Raw genomic sequence first — 21,540 nt, 5'->3', positions numbered from 1 at the left:
TCTCTCTCCTCCCTCTCCCTCTCTCCCCTCCCCCAGTTTCCCTCCTCCTCCTGGGTCAACTAGCCTGTCCTATAGGATGGGGGGAGGAGCTTGCATGGAGAGGGGGGTGGGGGCAGAGCAGTGTTATTACACATGTGGTATATCTGAACAACAAGAAGGAGAAAATCACCTTATTCAACGCCCCCCCCCCCCCCCCCCTGTCTCCACATTTCTGCATGGCGCTCAACTCTGCTGAGTGCTCAAAACATGACAACCTTGGGGGTGGGGGGGGGGTGGGAGCTTAATGTGTCGATTTGATCCAGTCACCCACCAACCCCCATCTGTTGGCTGACTCAGCTCAGTCAACAGCAGTGTATGCCCTTGGCGGACACACCTTCTGTGACAGGATAGGTGACAGACTTTAGGACCTGTGCGTGTGTTGGTGGGTGTGTGTTTGCATGGACACTAATACTTTGACACATCTCTACTCAAAGGTAAAGAGTGTGTTATGCGTGGGGGGTGTGGGGCTGGGTGCAGGTGGTGGAGAGTGCGGACGTATTTTCTGTCTGGTCCAGACTAGGGATTGGACCAGAGTCAACAAAGCCCAAACATGTCCCATGATGTCATCAAACCTGGCCAGTTGAGTCCAATACTAGACGTGCCAGGTTCACGTCACATGTCGCACTCAATCAAACTACACAGTCATACCAGAGTCACTGCAGTGCCCCAAATTCTTAGAAACGACAGTGATGTGATTATCCTGGATCCTGTGGGTCTGTGAGCGCATTATGTCACGTAGCTTGCTGAACAGAAGACATGCACAGCCTTTTTCTCAACAGAAAATGCACCTGCAGAGAGTCCCGAGGACACAAAGAGCAGACGCGCACAGAAGAATGAAAACAAGGCAGCCTTCAGGGGAGACAGAAGAAAGAGTTCAGCGTTTAATCAACCGCTCCAGCAAAGGTGTGAGTGTCATTTGGCTGAATGCGTGTGTTATGGAGGAACAAAAACAATAACATGAGCAGAGAGATATCTTGCCGGACTTGTTTTCTCAAGATCATCACAACTCCACCTAGTACGATGTGACAGCAACTCCATTCCAGCGGTCACAATCAAAGACGGCTAACCACAGAAGTAGCAACGTGAAGCTTTATAAACATATCTGTGTTCTCTATAAAATCTTCTTCTTCTTCTCTTCTTCTTCAAAAGGGACATTCTCCCACACGTTGGGGCTTATTTCCAACTTGTAGTTTTGAAGCCAGAAATTAAATGGCAGCTGTTTTCCTTTGGGAGAAAGACTATTTTGCGAGAACCTGTCAACACTTCTACTCAGGGACCTCCTTGTCCTAATGGGGGTGTTGAAAGTTAGGCATGTCTTGCATCATGGCTGAACATATCAATCGTGTGGTCAATCACTGACCTTACTCTGTCCAGAGGAGGAAGGTCATACGTTGAACCAGGCCCAGGAGTCACTCAAGTCTGTTTTTCCATCCAAAAACTTAGCTCTTTGCTTGCCTCGCCAGAATCTGTTGAAGTCCACAAACATGGCTGATTTTGATTCCCCCTCCTCCCCCTCCTCCCCCTCCTCCCCCTCCTCCCCCTCCTCCTCCTCCTCCTCCTAGAGGAGATTCGAATTGCTGCTGCTACATGAGACAGTTTCTCTGCTTTCTGCCCAGAATCAAAGCCGAAAAAAGTTCAGAAGAGCAGTTCGTCATCCAGTCGGACGAGGCTGAAGTAGGCCACGGGCTTTGAGAAGGGAGATGTATAGAGGACAGGACAACACCTGGTCAGAGAGAGCTGGCAGAACACTCTGGAACATCTGAAGAAGCCATTAGCTGTCATCTGCCCAATAAATACCAAAGACAGATGAGGAAACTCCAGCTCCATGGAGCTGTTCTTTCGTACTTGGCCGTATGAATGGTGAAGATATATGGCTGCAGGATTGATCTGCAGAAGAAATGGATGCTTTATCGATATGTGAAGTTCTTTGATAACTGTCACGTGTTCCTACCATCTAGTTCCTCTGCCCTGTGAGATTCATCAGGTCAGCGAACTGTCAGAGTAGTCACAGGGTCTATACAGTAAATTAGCCATGTATCGTCCGTGAGATTCAACGGAAGTATGTGCAGAGCTATGTCCTTTCTTTATCACGTCACAGCTTGTGGCCACAGTATGATTGCAGAAGCCACTTTTCATGATAGAATACAGCTATTATCCTGGGTCCTTTATCATGTTAATCGTCCCCAGGATGGATAGCCTAGAGAAACACATCAGTCATTTTCGCTGCTGGGTGGATGGACACTTGTTGATAAATGATGATTCATTGTCCTCCAAAGATGAGTGTCAGACATCAGTATGTTTCTAGAAACCAAGTTACTTACAGTCAGCAAGGCTTGTTGTAGGAAGGTGACCTGATGGCTTGGCCTATGTGTGTGTGTATGTTTATGTGTGTGTGGCCAGAATGCATGTGCACTAACGTGTATTTACAGAGTCTGTCTGTGTGTGTGTGTGTGTGTGTGTGTGTGTGTGTGTGTGTGTGTGTGTGTGTGTGTGTGTGTGTGTGCATATTACATGGGGTCCTGAGAACTAGTCTTTTCTCAGAAAAGGCCAGGAGGGAACAGATGACGATTTTGGCTCCCTTGACCAAATCCCCTCCTGATTTTTCAGCCTCTTCTGCATCTGCCCCTCTCCTAATTTTCACCTCTCTCTCTCTCTCTCTCTCTCTCTCTCTCTCTCTCTCTCTCTTTCTCTCTCTCTCTCTCTCTCTCTCTCTCTATCTATCTATCTATCTATCTATCTCTCTCTCTCTCTCTCTCTCTCTCTCTCTCTCTTCCATTGTTCCAGTGCAGAGCGCACTGGAACAATGGAAGGGATAAACAACAGAATAAACATTAAACAAACAATAAACATGAAGTATCATAAAGAGGAGATAAAGGGTAGGAACAAGGAAGGAGGAAGCAGGAGAGAAAAGAAACAGTTTGTGACGCCAGAAAATCAACAGAGAAACTGAAATATTTTCCAGGAGTGTTTTCACCTTGAATGGGTTCTGATGAAAACTCTGTTGCACAGGCACACGTCCCTTGAACCATTAAGGCTGGATCAACTTAGAGCAAACTCTCCAAACCTGAACTCCTCTCCTTCCATGCTGCTTCTCTCTCACAGTAAACAAGATACATTGAAAGAGAGAGAGACCCAATGTAGAGAAGGAGATAGAAAGAGAGTGTAATTCAAGCGTAAAAGATGGTTGGAAGACAGTGGAGCAGAAAATGATAAATGTTCCTGGAACCAAAGTTGGACTAACAGACAGCACGTGGAGAGAAAGCATTTAGAGGGATTACTGGGAAGGTTGGAGGGAGGAATACGATCTATCCATCAGTTTAGACAGGGAAAGACAAGTAGAGAGAGACAGGAAGGGTGAGAGAGAGAGAGAGAAAGAGAGAGAGAGAGTGAGAGAGAGAGAGAGAGAGAGAGAGAGAGAGAGAGAGAGAGAGAGAGAGGGCAAAGGGAGTAAGTACACTGGTAAAGTGTTGGCGGAATCACACACACACAGACATACACACACATTGACACACAGCAATGTACACAGCTGAGATACGAGTGGCAGTTAGGGACTCGGTCTTGTACACGAGCCATTGGGAAACTGCTTCCATGGGAGGGTTGGCTGTGGGAGACCTGTGTGCATCCATCGACTCCATGTTACAGGCGTGATGCGGAGCATGATTCCATTAAGAGCGAGTGTTTGTTTAGAGCAGTGTTTGTGTGAGGGAGTGTGTGTGTGGAAAGGAAGAAAGCTCCGAAGCAGAACCCAGAATCTGTTGGTCTCCTCACTCACTCAAGGCCGCAGCATCACTCACCAAATCCGTCTTTTCTGTGTATGTTGGTGTGTATTGTGTGTGTGTGTGTGTGTGTGTGTGTGTGTGTGTGTGTGTGCATCAGACTGGAGAGTTGCAGTGTTGACGGTGGGCCCAGGCGCAGCAGGAGACAAAAGAAGGGAAAAGAGAAATTTGTGGAGAAGAACGCGGAATGGGTTGTTATCTCTTTGTTCAGCTCAAACTGCCAGAATCTCATTATATACACAAGAGATGGATAGAGCAGCTTAATGAAACACAGACAAGGAAAGAAGGATGAAGAGAAAGGGAAGAAAGAGATGGTCAGAATGGAGATGCATCAATCTCACTTTGCATGCGCAGATTGACACACAGGCCATTACAAGTCATTTATGAACCACAATCTAAGACTAAGGCACAATACATCTAGTTATTCCTCCCAGGGAGTGTTTACATGGCCTTAATAAATTACACAAACAAATCACACTCACACATTAAATGCAAATGTTCAATAAGTAGGATTTTGGCCACACTTCTGGGGCATGTAGCAGCAGGAGATACGAGGTGTGTGTATATGTGTGTGCGTGTGTGTATATGTGTGTGTGTGTGTGTTTATGTGTGTGTGGGTGCGCGTGTACCTATGTCCCAACATGTTTACTGACCACACGCTCATCATATTCCAGGCTGCATGTATGTGAGTGCTGACGTCACTCCGTTCATCAGGATGATGATGATTATGTTTATTTCTCTGCGGAGGTGGAAAAGGGTAGCAAAGGTTGAATGAGCGCAGTGTCGGTAGGGGGGCAGGAAGAGAGAGGGAGCGAGAGGGAGAACCAGGGAGCAAGGTGAATAGGGTTCTGTTTGGGGAGAGGGAGACAAGAGAGAGACTCTTGTGGTATGTTTACATGTCAGCGCGGTTCCAAGTCTGATTGATAATATCAGTGTGCGAGCATGTGTGTGCGTGTGCGTGCATGTGTGTGTCTGTTAGAAAGAGTGCATGAAGGAGAGCGGGAAAGTTAGTGCGTATGTGAGCAAGAGGAAGTATGGCCGAGCGCGCATGTTAACGGTATTTTCAGATATTTGTGTATGTGAAAGCTGTGTGTTTGTCCATGTCAGCAAATGTGAGTTTGTACACGAAATAAATTCATTTCCCTTTGCAATTTAACCCCAAAAGTGCACTGACAGTCACCACATGTTAGGTTAGGCCAGCTCACAACTCAATGAACATCCTCAGGAATCTCCGGCCTATGAAAACAAGCAGAGGTGTACGAAAGGCATCGTATTTCAACTGTTGTGATTTATCATGTTATGACCCCGCAAAGCAACACTCTCCTACAGGCAGCGTAAATCTGAGGCAGTTTTTGCTGGCTGTTGTTCCAGGAAACCAAGATTGTAGTGAAGCTATTGTCAAAGGTTAATTGGCAAACCTTAACAGAAAATTTAACATTACCACAGTGCGGGAATCCCATCAATTATTTTTAACTTTTTTTTTGCTCAAATAATTATATATTCACTGTATGTTGGTAACAGATAATGCATAGATGCAAAAAAATGCAAAAAAATGCAAAAAAATGCAAAAAAATTACTAAATGCATAGGCACGTATGAGAAAAATAACAGCACATATTTCATAATGATATCATAATTCTTACCTCTGTCATCATATTCACATCAAGTTTTGCACGGCTCTGCAGCACTGAACTACAACCATTCTTACATCCAGTGCATACACAACTGGTAATATGTTTTGATATCAAGATGTTATCAGCGAACGTAGCCAGACGTAGCCAGTTCGGCCTGCTTTGAAGTGCGCTCGCAAAACATTGGAACAATTGATGTAATTTCTCAGAGCGGCTTTGAGTGTTTTCTGATTCTTAAGGCAGCAGAGGAACTGTTTCTCATTATTTAACTGCTGCATAGACGGAGGAGAAGAGTCCATGGAGGGATGGAGGGAAAGGGGGAAGCCAATGGAAAGAGACTTAGAGGCCAGACAGGGCAGGAGGGGATGAATGGACAGTGGGATGTTTTTGTTTTCGGTGTTCGTAGTGGAAATTATTTTCATGGTAATTTCGTATTTGAACTGAGGGAGACTAAACAAGAGTGGGAGAGTGTGTACATGTGTGTGTGTGTACCTGTGTGTGTGTGTGTGTGTGTATGTGTGTGTGTGTGTGTATGTGTGTGTGTGTGGAGAGAGACTGTGTGGGAGAGACAGAAGAGAGATTACAGGTTCATCTCCTATTACACTCAATGAAACTTTTAAGTGTGTCCGTCAGTGTAGTGCGTGAGGTGTCAGGTTGGCGCCCTTCACGGCCCTCCTCAGCAGTGGGGGTGAGTGTGTGTGTGTCAGTGAGTGTGTGTGTGTCAGTGAGTGTGTGTGTGTCAGTGAGTGTGTGTGTGTCAGTGAGTGTGTGTGTGTCAGTGAGTGGGTGTGTACGAGTGTGTTACGATGTCCCTCCTCGTGCATGAAACCTGCCTTTAATCAGCCTGTCACACACTCCACTGGACAACAGAGGACTGCTTCTTTGACCCAAGGTGCTAATGTCGTTAAGCTAACCCGGTAAGGCCCGGATGTCCTTTTGCCAGGTCTGAGGTGAGGCGTTTGTTGCACTTTAAATGTGCCTTTTAACAGCATAGCTACGCCTCTGTGACTTACCAGAGCTTGTTGGACCCTGCTTCCATGGAGCAGTAAGACGGTAGGTCCGCCAGGCATTTATAAGTGTGTTTACGATCGCTTTCCGATAATTCCTTTGGGCATGTAACCTAGCCTGGATATAATACCCAAGAATAGAGGATACATTGGAGAGTACTCTCCTGGCTACAGAGAGACAATGACATCCTCTGGTGGTGGTGGGGTCAACCGGTCAGCCAATTGTGCTGAGTGTCCGGAGAGACATCCCTTAGAGCTAGGGGGCAGGACTCTGGGTCCCCTCGACTCTATTATTCAGCTGTGTGTGTGTGTGTGTGTGTGTGTCTGTGAGTGTATGTGTGTGTGTGTCTGTGAGTGTGTCTGTGAGTGTGTGTGAACATGTGTGTGTGTGTGTGTGTGTGTGTGTGTGTGTGTGTGTGTGTGTGTGTGTGTGTGCGTGTGTGTGTGTGTGTGTGTGTGTGTGTGCGTGTGTGTGTGTGTGTGTGTGTGTGTGAGCGAGTGTGAGCGAGTGTGTCTGTGAGCGGCTCTGTCTATAAGAGAGGGAGACTGAGATATGTGTGCAAGGGTGTTCTGTGTTTATAAGTGTCCACACTCCTTACACTAACAGAAGTCTCTTTCATCTGTTCTAGTTCCATGGATTTACAACCTCGGATTGTTAATGACATATTAAATCTGTATTTTAGAAGCCGTCCTGCCCTCAGCTTACTGTCTGTCTCTGAACATTAGATTACAGCAGTCCAATTGAGTGAAAATCATTCCATGCACCCTAATGAAGCCTACAAAATGCCACACCGTGCATCTCTTTGATAAAGAGCCAAATATTGTAGAAACAAATAGATGTGCCCGATAGCGAAGAAATATGAGCAGAAATATTTGCAAAACATAAGCAGACGTTGGAAGGACAAGCTGACAAGGCAGTGAACACAATACGGGCGGTTCTGCTTTGTGTACTTTGGGTCCCTAGAAGCTTGTACAACAGGTCACATACAGTACTGTACTTTGCTGTATAAACACTCCCGACCTAGCTGAGGGTCATGCTATGCATCAGGAAAGCAGTTTAGTGTTCCAATTCCACAGTCAGCAACGTTAATCATAGTTGTTTCTTCACCCAGCACGCTGCCCATTACTCCAGACAGCACACACTGGAGAGGACAGCTTTTTGGGCCTGCAAGTGACATCGGGACACACTGACATTAGTTTTTCATGAGGTCCCCCCTATCTGGTATTAAACGAGCCTGAATAATGGAGATGGACGGGTTAAATGAGCAGGACGGAGGGATAAAATTAGACGCCAGCCCATTGTATGTTTCAAGTCCTTGTCTTCTGCATTGACTCGCTTGGCTCCTCCAGAGTTAGGCAGATTTCCATATTCTATTTCCATGGAAAAACAAGCGGACTGGTGAAAGGTGAGCACACCTGTGTCGTATACGCCAGCCCCCGACTCTCAGACGTTCGTGTCTCATTCCGAGCTTCGCTTTCCTTGACGACCTCCTCAAAACCTCTCTGACATTGTACATCTTGCTCCCTGACTCTGATGTGTGTTGAATTGCTTTTTCGAAATAATAGATAGACTGGGGCATAACACAAGACTCGTGTTGTTTCCATGATTAAGGGAAATAGCTCAGTAACTGATTATTTTGAGGAGCCAGGGCCCCTCAGGAGTAAAAGAAGAAAGGCCTTTTTGTTGGACCAGCTGAGGAGAGACCTAAAACTCACTCAGCACCAGGCATGATGGGACATGGGCAAAACCCCACCACTGCTCCTTGCATCTACTGTATATGAGAGAAGACAAACATGGACAAGTCTCTTCGCACAGACACTGTCGAAGACTTCATTCCACCTACAAAAACGGTATCCCGGCTGGCCTTGAATCCAACATAGAGACTTGAGGAGGCTCATTGTACAGAAAGTCAGTAAGTCATAATGAGACAAAGTTTCCCCTTCAGCTGTGCTTTGTTTCGGTACTAAATAGTTTTTGGGGGAGACAGCGGATGGTGGGCTGGAGTGATAGGAGAGGAAACCACGAATAAGACTGGAGGAAGCCCTTTGATGTGAGTTCAAGGAGGGGTGCCGAGACAAGTATGTAGACTCCAGGGGTGTCGAAAGACGGAGCAGGCCAGTAATGGTAAAAGAATGTGAGACAAAATGTGAGCCATACCGGGAGCAATTGAGCCCCTGGAGCATCAGAAATAATGGACAGTTTATCATCTGAGATTGTAACAGCACACAGACAAACAAGACTCCCGATGCAACTTCTTATCATTTATTTACATTTATGCATTTAGCAGATGCTTTTATCCAAAGCGACTTCCAAGAGAGAGCTTTACAAAAGAGCATAGGTCACTGATCATAACAACGAGATAGCCCCAAACATTGCGAGCACCCAAACATTGTGGAAAACCAAATAAGTGCCAAAGGGAAGAACCATAATAGCATGCAGTGCTCTTATGGTTACAATTGAACAACATGAAACTCCCCACAAGAGTGCAAGAGTGTACCTGTAGAAAAAACAATCAACAGTAAAATATTTCACAGCGTGTACAAGAATTTGAAACCGTTACAACTAACCAACAAGAGCAACAAGTCTCTCAATACGAGTCATTGTGATCCTGGAGGAAACTAACATCAGGTCCAGCTAAGCATTCCTAACTGCCGTTGTACTCCCGGAACAAATGCGTCTTGAGCCTTTTCTTGAAGGTGGGGAGACAGTCAGTGTCCCTGATGGAGGTGGGGAGTTGATTCCACCATTGGGGGGCCAGACAGGAGAAGAACTTGTGTTGGGACCGGGCGCTCTTGAGTGGTGGGACCACCAGACAGTTGTCAGAAGAAGACCGTAGGTGGCGGGGGGGGGGGGGGGGGGGGGTGTAAGGCTGGAGGAGAGTTGATGTAGTCGGGTGCAGTCCCGTTCACCGCTCGGAAGGTCAGTACCAGAGTCTTGAATCTGATACGGGCCGTGATGGGAAGCCAGTGGAGGGAGATGAGGAGCGGGGTAACATGGGAGCGTCTGGGTAGATTGAAGACCAGACGGGCCGCCGCATTCTGAATCCTCTGGAGAGGGCGGGTTGCGCATGCTGGGAGACCGGCGAGCAGCGAGTTGCAGTAGTCAACTTTGAGAGGACAAGTGCTTGGACTAGCAGCTGGATGGAATGCTCAGACAGGTATCTCCTGATCTTCCGGATGTTGTAGAGGGTGAATCTGCACGACAGGGAGGCCGCAGCAATGTGGGCTGTGAGGGAGAGCTCGTCATCCATGGTCACCCCAAAATTCCTGGCAGAGGATGAAGGGGTCACCGTCGCCGATCCCAGGGTGATTGAGAGATCGTGGGAGATGGAGGGTTTGGCCGGGATGATGAGGAGTTCTGTTTTGGCGAGGTTCAGCTGGAAGTGGTGCTCGGTCATCCAGGCGGAGATGTTCTGGAGGACAGCTGGGTTAAGGGAGGGTTTTTTGAGTAGAGGGCTAACTCTGGCCTGTTTGAAGGCAGAGGGGAAAGTGCCGGAAGTAAGAGAAAAGTTAAGGACATGGAGAAGAAAAGTTATGATGGAGAGAGAGATGGTTTGAAAGAGAGGGGAGGGGACTGGATCAAGGGGACAGGAGGTGGGGCGATGAGAGAGAGTGAGGTCAGAGATCTCTGCCTCGGACAGGGGAGAGAAAGAGTTTAGACATTTAGTTGGGTCAGTCATAGAGGGTGAGTGGGTAGGAAAGGTGGGTTCAGGGAACCGACTGCTAATGTCAGCAACTTTTTTCTAAAAGAAGGAGGAGAAGTCGTCTGCTGTCAGGGTGGAGGGGGAGGGTGGGGGAGGTGTGTTAAGAAGGGTGGAGAAGGTAGAGAAAAGTTTGTGAGGGTTTGAGGCAGAGTTAATTTTATTCAGGAAGTAGTAGTCCATCAGATCAGATAAGTAGTATTCCGATAAGTAGTTATCAGTGAGTAAAGTGTAAAAATTACACAAGAAAATAATTTACACAACATTACACAAGACTTGGGAAACCACAGGTACTTACCTTGAAAAGAACATTCAGGTAATTCCGATAAAATAAAGCAACGCCTTAAAATCAAGTGAAGATTTTGATTGACTAGAATATCTTTCTCCTCATTATCAGATGTGGACGTGTATGTATTCAGACGACGAGAGTGGCAACTCAGCATTTCTGCGCATCTGTTGAGCAAGACATGGCTTATGTAACACCTCCTCTAATACCCCCAACCCGAATGGAAGGACTTCAGTGGAAACCCCTCCCCTCCAAAAAAAGAAATGGAATGCTCACCACCTTCTCCTGACAGGATTTATGCTGAGATAGGATTGAGAGAGCTCTTGCACACACAGAGAGATAAAAGCTGTTGTGAGATTCAGCGTCGGTTCCACAGAGTCCTCCCTATCTGTTCTGGTCTTGGTGCTCGGTCACTGTGGAGGTATGCAAGTGGGAGAAAGCCTGGGGCTGGGAATGAACTAAACACCACTCTTCCTGAGTGAGGCCATTCTGCCCTGCCAGCCTAATGACCAGAATGGAACACATTACATAGGACTAAACATTGCAGGGGTGGAAAGCTTTGGAGTACAAAGTCTGGGTGAGGGTTAGGGTTAGTGTAGGCCTAAGGTAAGCACAGCATATGTGTTTATAAATACAAGCAGCTATTGACAAACTCACTGTCATAAACACTGTGCACTGCTTTTCCATTCTCCCTAAATACACAACAAGACCGTAGCTCTTTCATGATGTGCCGTTCAGGTTACACTGACAAGCGCTTTACCCGCTTTCCATCGTCTACGGGGTTTTTGCACATTTTAAAATAGAAAAAATAGGTCATTTGTTACACAGGGAAGACTATGAAAACTATGGTGAACCTCAGCTACAGACGTAAAGGAGTTGTCACAGTGGAGATGGGAAATGTCATCCAACCAGTATGTTCTGGGGGATTAGCAGAAAAATCTGTTTTCATCAAAACCGCTTTAGGGACGGTGCACCTGGGGAGACCGGGGAAGAGGAGGCAGACATGCAGGGAGAGAGCAATATAGGGAGGTAAGGATAAATCAAATCAAATAAGTTTCACGATCATGTGAAGCAGTGAGTAAAGTGGAACTGTGTTTCCAACGGCAATTGGAGAGAAACTGGAAAAGTAGAAATGTTGTAGGGTGCATGGATAGAAAACTCTTCTTATCTCCAAAACATCTGTCGTCTCATTTTGGTGAGCTTTAGTTGGATTACATGGGTCTTTTAGTGTGACATATTTATTTACTAATAGTTGTCTAGACAAGCCTCCTGGCTGTAAGATTGACTGATACTGTCGGGAGGACTAGGGTGACCTCTTCCACTGTCTAAATGGAAAACATAGTAATCGTAGATAAGGAACGAATTCTCTTTCATCGACTGTTGGGCAAATGTGGCCCAGTCTGGTCATAACTTGGAGTCTGACTTCTGGCACAACGCAGAGGCAGTAGTTAGAGAGGAAGGGTTTGGTTAAAGAGAGAGGTGCAGAGCTGGCAAGGAGCCAGGGTTTAAGTTTGGAGAGAGAGAGAGAGAGAGAGAGAGAGAGAGAGAGAGAGAGAGAGAGAGAGAGAGAGAGAGAGAGAGAGAGGAGAGAGAGTAGAGAGAGAGAGAGAGAGAGAGAGAGAGAGAGAGAGAGAGAGAGAGAGAGAGAGAGAGAGAGAGAGAGAGAGGTGGGGGGTCAGTCTCTGATGACATCAGGGTAATGTTATGCAGGTTGACATGAGAGCAGCGTGCATGTCTTGAAATGCAGCCTTGGCAATGTTGCCCTGAGCCCCATCAGGAGAGCAGGACGTAAAGCACTTAGCAGTGGCCAGATAAGCAACAGAAAGAAGAGTGAGAACGAGAGAGAGAGTGAGAGTGAGAGTAACAAAACAAACAAAAACGTAAGTAGGGAGGGTTGGTTGGGTTGGGTTGGGTTGGAAAGGCATATGGACATCTCCAAACGGAATAAACAACCCATCAATATCCAATAAATAATTATGTTTCCTGCTCCCCTGACCCTTGGTCCATAGTCTTGCCAGTAAGCTTGGCAGCCTGACCCATTAGCTGATAAGAAGGTGCCTAAGTTGTGGCTCTCTGCTCTCCTATGACTCGAAGGAAAACAAGTCAACCAATTTGTCATAAAACCAAACATAAATAGCACGCAGGCTAGCTCTCCAGCCAAGGCCCCCGGAGAGATATTTTCAATGTGCTGTGAAGGGGGTCGGGGGGGGGGGGGGGTACTGACTGAGAGAGAGGCGAGGAGAGAGTGACACAGAGGGACAGGGGGGGGGGGGAGGGGACGGCTGTGTAACAACGCTCCCCAGTTGGCCTAATCAATCCCCCCTGCACTACAAATTATGGCCTCAGTCACAGAGCGGGACCCGCTGTAGCATATACACAGGTGGGATCCATTTAGACAGCCTCATGCAGGCTCGCTAAAAGCATGCCCATGTACACGCACACACACTCCAGCTAGGCCATGGGCATAATAAGTCTGCACTGTGGGATCAAGTAGTGGCCTTATATCTGAACTTAAAAGGCATGTGGTCCTGCTCCGTCTATGCGTGTGTGGCACATAACCCCTCTAAGCATACATGTTGTGTTAAGACTGTGTGTGTGCTTGAGTTCAGAGCCAGGAAACCCCCCCCCCCCCCTCCCGATCCATGGAACCCTCCACTGAGCTCCAGCTGTAAAAGAATCGCTCTCTCTATGTCATAAGCCTCCGCGGTCCTCTTTCTGGTAGCCGCTACCGTCCTACTACTATTGTTAGACAGTGTAAATAACTACATCCCCTCCCCATGCCAACATCAACAGATAACAACCGCTGGACAGAAGTCAGCTGATCTTTGTTGTAACTGAGGTCTTCCTATATCCTCCAAAGCATCGTTAAACTCACCGTCCTTCTCCCCCCAGCTCTTTTGGCATGCTGTCATAGTCACAACTCTTTTCTGAATAGGCCTACCCCTGTTCCTGTCTAAAGCCCCCCAAAAAGACACGTGAATTATCTTTAAACGGAGACACCAGAGAACACGTCTTGGAAGGAATAGCTGACCCCTGACGTAGCTTTATATACCGGCAGGGAAAAGATCCCATTAACATAGACCAGAGCGCTTGACTTAATCCAGCTGTGGTGAGTAGACTACAGGGCCTGATTTTAAGACATGCGGTGATTGATTACTATCACCTGGGGCACAGCAGATGTGTCGGAGCAGCGCAACAGAAACTTATGCCTCTAATTAGAAAAAAGGAACTTAAGAGTAGAAGTTGAACTAGAACTATTGAAAAAGAAGAGAGAATAGTAGATGCATTCTTTAAAGAGAGCCAGGAGCAAGAGCGACCAGGCAATCAACTGTCGAATATCGTTCCATATCTAGCTGATCGTGTCAAATTTGAGGCACACTTTAGTTATCGTAATAAATTGCAGCAAAGATTGTTAACCTCAATTTACAGTGAGACGTAAGAGGAATGGAGAGGATAGAGTTGCTGTGAAGGAAGGAGAACAACAGAACTCTCACACTAGGTCAGAGGACAGGGCATGTAGAACAGACGATGAGAATCGAGTTGTATAGCCTAGACTAGAGTATTGCGTTCTATGCGGGTCCGGCGACAACCCCATCGCCAGGTGGGTGAAATCTAACTTCAGATCACACTCTATGGGGTTCCCTCCACATGAATCACACCCTGGCTCCACGAGCTGCACCCGCTGGGCAAGAGAGAGCGTGAGGTATGAGGACGCAGGACCGGGAGAAAGACCAGGAGAGCACGAAATGGCTATTAGTGTCAGGGAACAGGGGTGCACTGACGTAGGGGTAACGAAAGTCAAAACAAGATTATGGTGAAGGAAGTTGACCTGGAATAGGTTGCATTCACTTTGAGACATCAGTCTTTGTTGGAAAGAGAGCGAGGAGGCACACAAGCCAAATTGCCGTCTCGGCGGGCCGAAAAACTGATGCAAGGCTGAGGGAGTTGTACTGACAGGAAGCCAAGATGCCAGAAGCCAAAATACACTCACGGGGTTATTCTATGCACACTTCACAGACTATACATCACTCTGCAGTCTACTCCTCGTGCATTCGGATTTCACCCAAGCAACCCATTAGCCAACAGCTTTGTTTACTCAAATTTGCTCAAGTTAAAAACATGGGAACAGATAGGAGTGGTCAGCGTGGATAAAACTGCTGGGAATATGGAGAGGCGAGCAGGAAAGGTTAGAAATGAAGCTCTGTGCAAGAGGTCACTGTATTGAAACCCTGCATGACGTCTATGTGGATCTGCTCCACTGCTGTTTAAGCACCTGGCAAAGTGGAACAAGCTGTGCTGGGGAAACTTCCATGTTCACACTGTCTTTACCCCCCAGTTTTGAATCCAATGCCAAGGTAAAATTAATCTAATTAGAGAGTCACTTTGATTATACTGCGTAATTCCACCTTGTCAAACAACGGTTAATAGGGTACATGTGTGGCTGGAGCGTGGAGTGTTTCGCTTTACTTTTCAGGGACATGCTTACAAACCAGTATCAATGGTTTCCAAGTTAGTACTTTGAGCGGTGGTTGCCGTGAAGTGAACCTTGCCACACTTCAAGTTCTTAGTTTCTTGTTACATGAGTGAAATTAGGATAAATGAAGATGAGTGTGTCAAAATAATCGTTATCAACAGTTTAGCATAGGAAATGTTTTGGTAGCCAAATAGCCCATCTCAACAAAGGATGATACATTTTGCTCACATCATAACAGCACTACATGACCCTTCTTTGATCATTTGAGTCATTTTGCATTCTAGGTGAATACAGCCTCTGATTAATTACCGATACACCAATGTATGTCTGCATACTTAATTGACCTGGAAAATCTTTACAAATCCATGTGGAATAGAGAGTTTATTGATCATTATTTCACGTAAATACAGTATGCCCACGGCTTTAATAAAGTTTATTACATTTCAAAGAATAATTTAGAAGAGGTATGGACCAAAGACAAGATTATCTGGGTGTTAAACACAGTTTATACACAGGCAGCACATTTGTTTGAGTTAACATTATGACTATCATAAAGAGGTACACTAGATAACTGTTCAGTGCCTTAAATTAAAAATAACCGTTTCGCTACGTGATCTGAAGAGGATGTGCAGATGTAACAGTAAATGAATTACAACAAAACTTAAGGTAATGTAAAAGTAGGCCGTGAATCGCAAGTGAATCGCCGGTAAACAAAATACAATAGTAATAAAATGATAAGACTGTCTTTATAAGGTTATCCTGGTTAGCAGCATGATACTGCTAACAGCAAGCTGATAAGCATAGCTGATGGGGAACATGGAATGAGTAAGCAGTGTACAGGTCAGAACCTATGTAATAATACCAAGATTTAATCTGAACAAAACATCTCCCAGCTAAAAGTGATCCTTGTGATGTGCTACCATCACGTGTTACCTAAATGGTTACCACAAAAAGGGTCCTTGTTCCTTTATCACTGCAGTTTGTCAGAACAGATTTTATAGAATGACCCCAGAATGTGGGCATTCTCAGGAGACTGGAGGCTCCATGTCTGGGCCTAACCGTTTGAGAATAACCCAAGACAATTCACTTAAAGGCAAACATTGTAAAATTATTTTTAAATTGTGAATGGACAGACATTGAGAGCAACATGTGACAACTATTACACTGTGAGGTGACTTCTGTGAAATGAACCGTTTCGATGTTAACGCCAATAAAAGGAAGGGACTGTCACATTACAGACACAGACATGCAGACCCGTTCTCACAAACCTGGGCACACACAGTTGTTCCCAACACATACAAGGTTTGCCGTGTCCTCACACACAGCAGTGTGTGGCTGTGTGTGTTTGTTTAAAGCTCTGTGGTGAGAGGTCCCTTGCTCTGGATGTTCCTCATGATGGACTGCACCACCTCAGAAGTGGTGCCCTGCCCCCCAATGTCAGCCGTGTGCAACTGCAGGGACAAACAATAATAGGTGTCACCAAACCGACTGCACTGTCTCGTTAGAACAACGGCAACATCACACGTCCTGTCAAAACCCAACTGAAAACAGAGAGATCCCAGAGAGAACATAGTTCATATGCAGTCTGACACCAGATATGTGGTTCTTTCAACCACATAAGAAGAGAACTCTCTGGAAGCTGTCACATGAAAGTCCACCAATCATGCAAGTCTTAGTGGCCTGTGTCTGTTCTTGAGCTCTGCAGATAACAACCACATTCTGGATTCATGACTTAAACACAGCGTCCTGAGTTGTAAAAACAACCGCTATGGGGTGAGTGAGGGGATGGACGGGGGCAGGTTAGCAGAGGAGCTAGTTACCCTGGTTACATTCATGGTGGACAGCACCGCGTTCCGGATCATAGTCGCGTAGTCATACAGCCTGGAGAAACACAAAGGAAAATGAAGTCAGAGGACTCACCTGACCTACTTCAGTGAGCTGTATTGCCGACTGATAAAAACAGTGATTAATGAGTTCAAAACGTGAACTCGTTAAAACGGCTTAAATTATTCGTAGTACAAAGAGCAAAAAACAAAAGCAAAAGAAAGCTGTCAATTTGAGTTATTGTGCAATGAAGAGGTGTGATAAAATAAGACCTCACTTAAGGTGATCGAGCATCATGCAGCTAGCCAGCAGCATGGCCGTGGGGTTCGCAATGTTCCTGTTGGCGATACTCTTCCCAGTGTTCCTTGTAGCCTACCAGAGAGAGACGAGACAAGCAGACCCGACGGAGAGATCAACAGAGAAGAGCACATTTCACTAAAGTACATCCGGCTACATCAATACATCTTATGTGTTGTGAGGAACTCTTTTGCGTCTCAAAGCATTTCTTCTCCCTCTAAAGTGGAATTTGACGCCCTGTTGTGAAACATCCATCTGACTCACTGTTTCGAAGACGGCGTAGTCTCGGCCGTAGTTGGCCCCGGGCACCAGCCCTGGCCCTCCCACCAGGCCGGCACACACATTGCTGACCACGTTCCCATACAGGTTGGGCATCACCATCACATCAAACTGCTCAGGCTTGGACACCAGCTAGACCATAGCGAGAGGAAACAGCGAATGAAGCAGAATGGCATAGGAGCCATTTTTGGGTCAACAATCCAATCTGGCTTGGAGGGGGTAGGGCAAACCTGCATGGTGGTGTTGTCGACTATCATGCTGTCGAAGCTGATGTCTGGATAACCTGAGGCAACCTCCCTGCAGCACTGCAGGAACAAGCCGTCGCCCAGCTTCCTGTCAGTGTGGAGAACGGGGAGCGTTCAGGAGCACAAAAGTCTTTAACACGTCTACTATTGCTGAGGCGCAGGAAGAGACAGCTCCTGAAGGAGCACAGTCTGGCTGTCTGCTTGGCTGTCTGCCTGGCTGGCTGACTCACATGATGTTGGCCTTGTGGACGGCAGTGACCCTGCGCCGCCCTTTCTCCCTGGCCAGTTTGAAGGCGTACTCTGCGATCCTCAGGGAGTTATTCCTTGTGATGATCTTGAGACATTCCACCACTCCGGACACACTCTGCAGGAGGCACACACACGAGAGAGAGAGAGAGAGAGAGAGAGAGAGAGAGAGAGAGAGAGAGAGAGAGAGAGAGACAGAGAGAGAGAGAGAGAGAGGGCGGAAGGTTAGCACAGATGAAAGACTCCTAACCAAGAGAACGAGGGGACGACTGGAGATGGCCGAGGAGTAGGTGGTTCCTGACCTCGTGCTCCAGACTGCTGTACTCCCCCTCTGTGTTCTCCCTGATGATCATGATGTCGATGTTCTTGTGGCGAGTCTGGACTCCAGGCAGGGACTGACAGTGCATCACGTTAGCATAAAGGTCCAGGCTGGTGCTGTTGGAGCACACGCAAGCAGGGAGGCCGTGTTTAGACCGTACCCTGTATACGTGGGTGAAGAGGCATGTCTACAGTCTCAGTAAATGTAACTCATAACTCACCGTAGGAGGTTGTTCCTTGATTTGTGAGCGGGCGGCATGGTGTGGTTGGTCTCAATATTACCTAAAAAGATCATTATAAATACATGGCAGAGAACCAAAAACGATAAATAACTCATCAACTCATCCTTGCTTGGAGGCTGCACTGTCAGAGGGCATCAGTTCGCTAACCTTTGAGAGCCACACCATTGCGTCGGATGGCAGTGATGGCGTTGTCGATGTCATCCTCTGTGGTTAATGAGGAGTTGACGTTGACCACCTCAAAGTCCACTGGCACGCAACTGAACCTGTAGTCGCCACAGAACAAGCACATTTAACACTTAAGCCTGAACCTGGAAGCACTCAAACAGCAACCTACACAAGACACATTAGAAACCTTTACTAACTCGGTAACGACTGGCTGACCTAAAGAGCTCCCGGACGTGGTTGAGCAGCTCTGGTCCAATGCCGTCTCCTGGGATCAGGGTCACTGTGTGTCTCCCACCATACTTAGCAGGCGGAGGCTGAAGCACAGACACAAGACATCAATACAATATCTGTATTTTTGGTGCATGGATCCATGTAAAAAAAAATAAAGGGCTGAATGTATTGTGATCAGACTACTTACAATATTCTCTCTCTGCTTGTTGAAGATAGACACCAAGGAAAGTCAGAACAATATGGTCAGTAAGAAGGATAGCATGAACAGGAAGTCCAAAAACCGTTAACAGAAGCTGGTAAAATTTATCTTCCAAAACGAGGACAGATAAAGAGCCCAGTTAAATATGTTAGCCCATGTTTAAAGGTGAAAATGTGTTTTCCCGAAAAAGTTGGCTAATAGAAGAAAGAACACAAACTAAGTATCCATGTCTACCCGACATTACAGAACATGTTAAGGTTTTGGAGAGTGGAGTGTCACAAGTGTTTTTCTAACAAGTAACCTAACAGGTTGATGGTAAAGCTTGGGTGAGATATTATTTGCCAGTTTTATTACCATTCATTTATGAAACGGTCTTGATAGCTTAAATTTTGGAAACGTATGCAACCTTAGACACACTGTACAAATCCCCCCTGGGTGGCTTGGCGTTTATGATTTTCTGCTTCAACATAATCACTCACATAGCTTGATGACTTCTCCCTGTGACTGGTCAGTGTCGCTCCATAAATCTGAAAATGCTGAAAAAGGGATAACGATTTATTCGGTGCGGTTAAGCGTCTATAAATTAGCTACAACGTAACCAGCTGTCAAGATTACCATCATTGATAGCGTTTGGCTTGATGCCATTAACCGTGGACTGTAGCAAAGCAGCACTACAGAGACCTGTTCCGTACCTACACAACTAGCTAGCGTTGCTTACAAAAGCAAGGCGAGGTAGCATAGAATGTAATACCTCCTGTACACTACAGTTAGCGAACTACCAACACGCTGTGGTTCAACCTTTAAAACAGCTAGCCAGCTGTCAGGCTAGGCCAGCTAGTGCTAGCTAGTAGAGTAAAATGACCTTGTCTTTGATTTTTCTAAATCTGCATTATGTTCGTAAGACTCTACTGTCCCTACAATGTTGACAATCATGATAGTCTATACAAGCCGTCTTACTTTAGATGAATTCGCCAATTGTCTGCCCCAGATTGGTTTTAGGAGTTTGGACATCGATAGTACTGCACTGGAAGCTGCCATCTTGGTTGAGATCAGCCAGGAATCAGGATGTGCACAGTGCACGCGTGCACGTTGGTGATGCTCGTGACAGCGGACAGTTTCATTAAAGATCATGTAAAGTAAATTCCATGTTTTGCTTCTAAGTACATTATACACGTGTGAAATGAGTTCCTGAAAGCATGTGCAAAGCGCTAAAACTTTGTCACACTGAAATGTGGAGTTAAACCGAAGAACAGTTTCTCTTCCGTTTTCAAATCAGGTTTTAATGGGCGAGCAAAAAAAAAGCCCTATCTACGTCATTTCGCCCTATCTACGTCAGATCACTGAATGGCTCTTCCTGCTGTACTGTTATTGTAGCCTACATCAGCTCCTTCAGGCGACACGCCCCCCGTCTCAAGCAGAGAAGACTGCTGATTTTTTCACGATTTCAAAGCCTAATTTAACATACTTGTCGGTGTTATTTTTTCATTCGAATTTGGATGGGTAGTTAATAACACATTATTCTGTGGTGTGGCGAACTTAAAACTCGTTTCCAGGTCCACTTTACAGGATCGTTAATTCTACAGAAAATGTTGTGCCTTTGACTGAAATACGTTAAAATTACAAATAATGACTGCTTGTGCATTTGTGAATAATTTGGAATTCCATAATTATTCAAATATACATATGAGGCTTAAATGTGTGATTATTTGTCATAATTTGAGATATTGTCCTGAGAAAGAAAGGCTCAGGGCCTGACTGAGCAACATGTGACCAGGACCTGATGGTCTTGTGTGGCGCCTTGTGTATAACTGTAACAGACGTGGTCTTGCAAGCCCCGTCAGAGGTATCGGGCAAATCGTCCCGCACTGGGTTCGAACTTACCACCTCTGGCTTCCCAAGCGCCACCACTATCAACTACGCCAACGAAAAGCTAGCTATTCGTTGATGCGGGTGGCCTGTTACATACCTGAGGAGTGAGTTTCACCGATACACATCGGCTACATAACCATGCCCCCCACAGTTGGCATGGTTATAATTTCTCTGGAACCAATCGTCACTCCTAATGCCTAAACCTCACAGTCAATCAGAGGCAGAGTGGGGAGAGGTTTACAGACCCATCTTACATCATCTAGTAGAAACAATTTGAATACAATATTAAAAATGATGTCTATTGGATGTGTTTTAGTTTTACAGTAAGTGATGCTTTTGACTTTTGCTTTTTGAAGTAGTTTAACACAGGTGATCCTGTTTGTTTAATAGTTTTTTTTATGATGTATGCTATACAAAAAATGTATTTATGGTTAAAAGAACATGACATTTTTTTTCATTTTTTCTACATAGATATAACCTCTTAATTTTGCTCTCAAAGTGCACCAGATTCATGCGTTTAACTCTAAAATGTAATACATTTTCTTCTGGGGGAGCATGCCCCCGGACCCCCCTAGAGGGTCGGGGGTTCACCGCATCCTTCTAACCTTTTTTACCCCTGACCTGTTTGCATGCCTGTTATTCAGTCACCACTGCCCTCCAGTCTGCCAGAGTGGCTTCGAGGTCATCCATCAAATCCTGCAGGTCAGACTTT

General features: G+C 46.0%; 1 protein-coding gene across 1 annotated transcript; it reads right to left on the bottom strand.

The window, feature by feature from the left end:
- Positions 1–15,265: 15,265 nt before the first annotated feature.
- Positions 15,266–20,074, bottom strand: idh3g (isocitrate dehydrogenase (NAD(+)) 3 non-catalytic subunit gamma). The gene is made up of 12 exons (XM_062458601.1): positions 19,917–20,074; positions 19,427–19,486; positions 18,746–18,843; positions 18,512–18,627; positions 18,344–18,404; positions 18,107–18,239; positions 17,789–17,922; positions 17,544–17,646; positions 17,299–17,445; positions 17,015–17,109; positions 16,734–16,794; positions 15,266–16,364 (listed from the first exon to the last, which is right to left on the bottom strand). The coding sequence occupies exons 1-12, from the start codon at positions 19,995–19,997 to the stop codon at positions 16,263–16,265; spliced, it is 1,191 nt and encodes a 396-aa protein (XP_062314585.1). The 5' UTR covers positions 19,998–20,074; the 3' UTR covers positions 15,266–16,262.
- Between the last annotated feature and the right edge of the window lie 1,466 nt (positions 20,075–21,540).

The sequence above is a fragment of the Osmerus eperlanus genome, chromosome 4 (assembly GCF_963692335.1).
Source record: "Osmerus eperlanus chromosome 4, fOsmEpe2.1, whole genome shotgun sequence".
NCBI lineage: Eukaryota > Metazoa > Chordata > Actinopteri > Osmeriformes > Osmeridae > Osmerus > Osmerus eperlanus.
The sequence above is the reverse complement of the archived record's forward strand: the minus strand, read 5'-3'. Positions and strand labels throughout refer to the sequence as shown.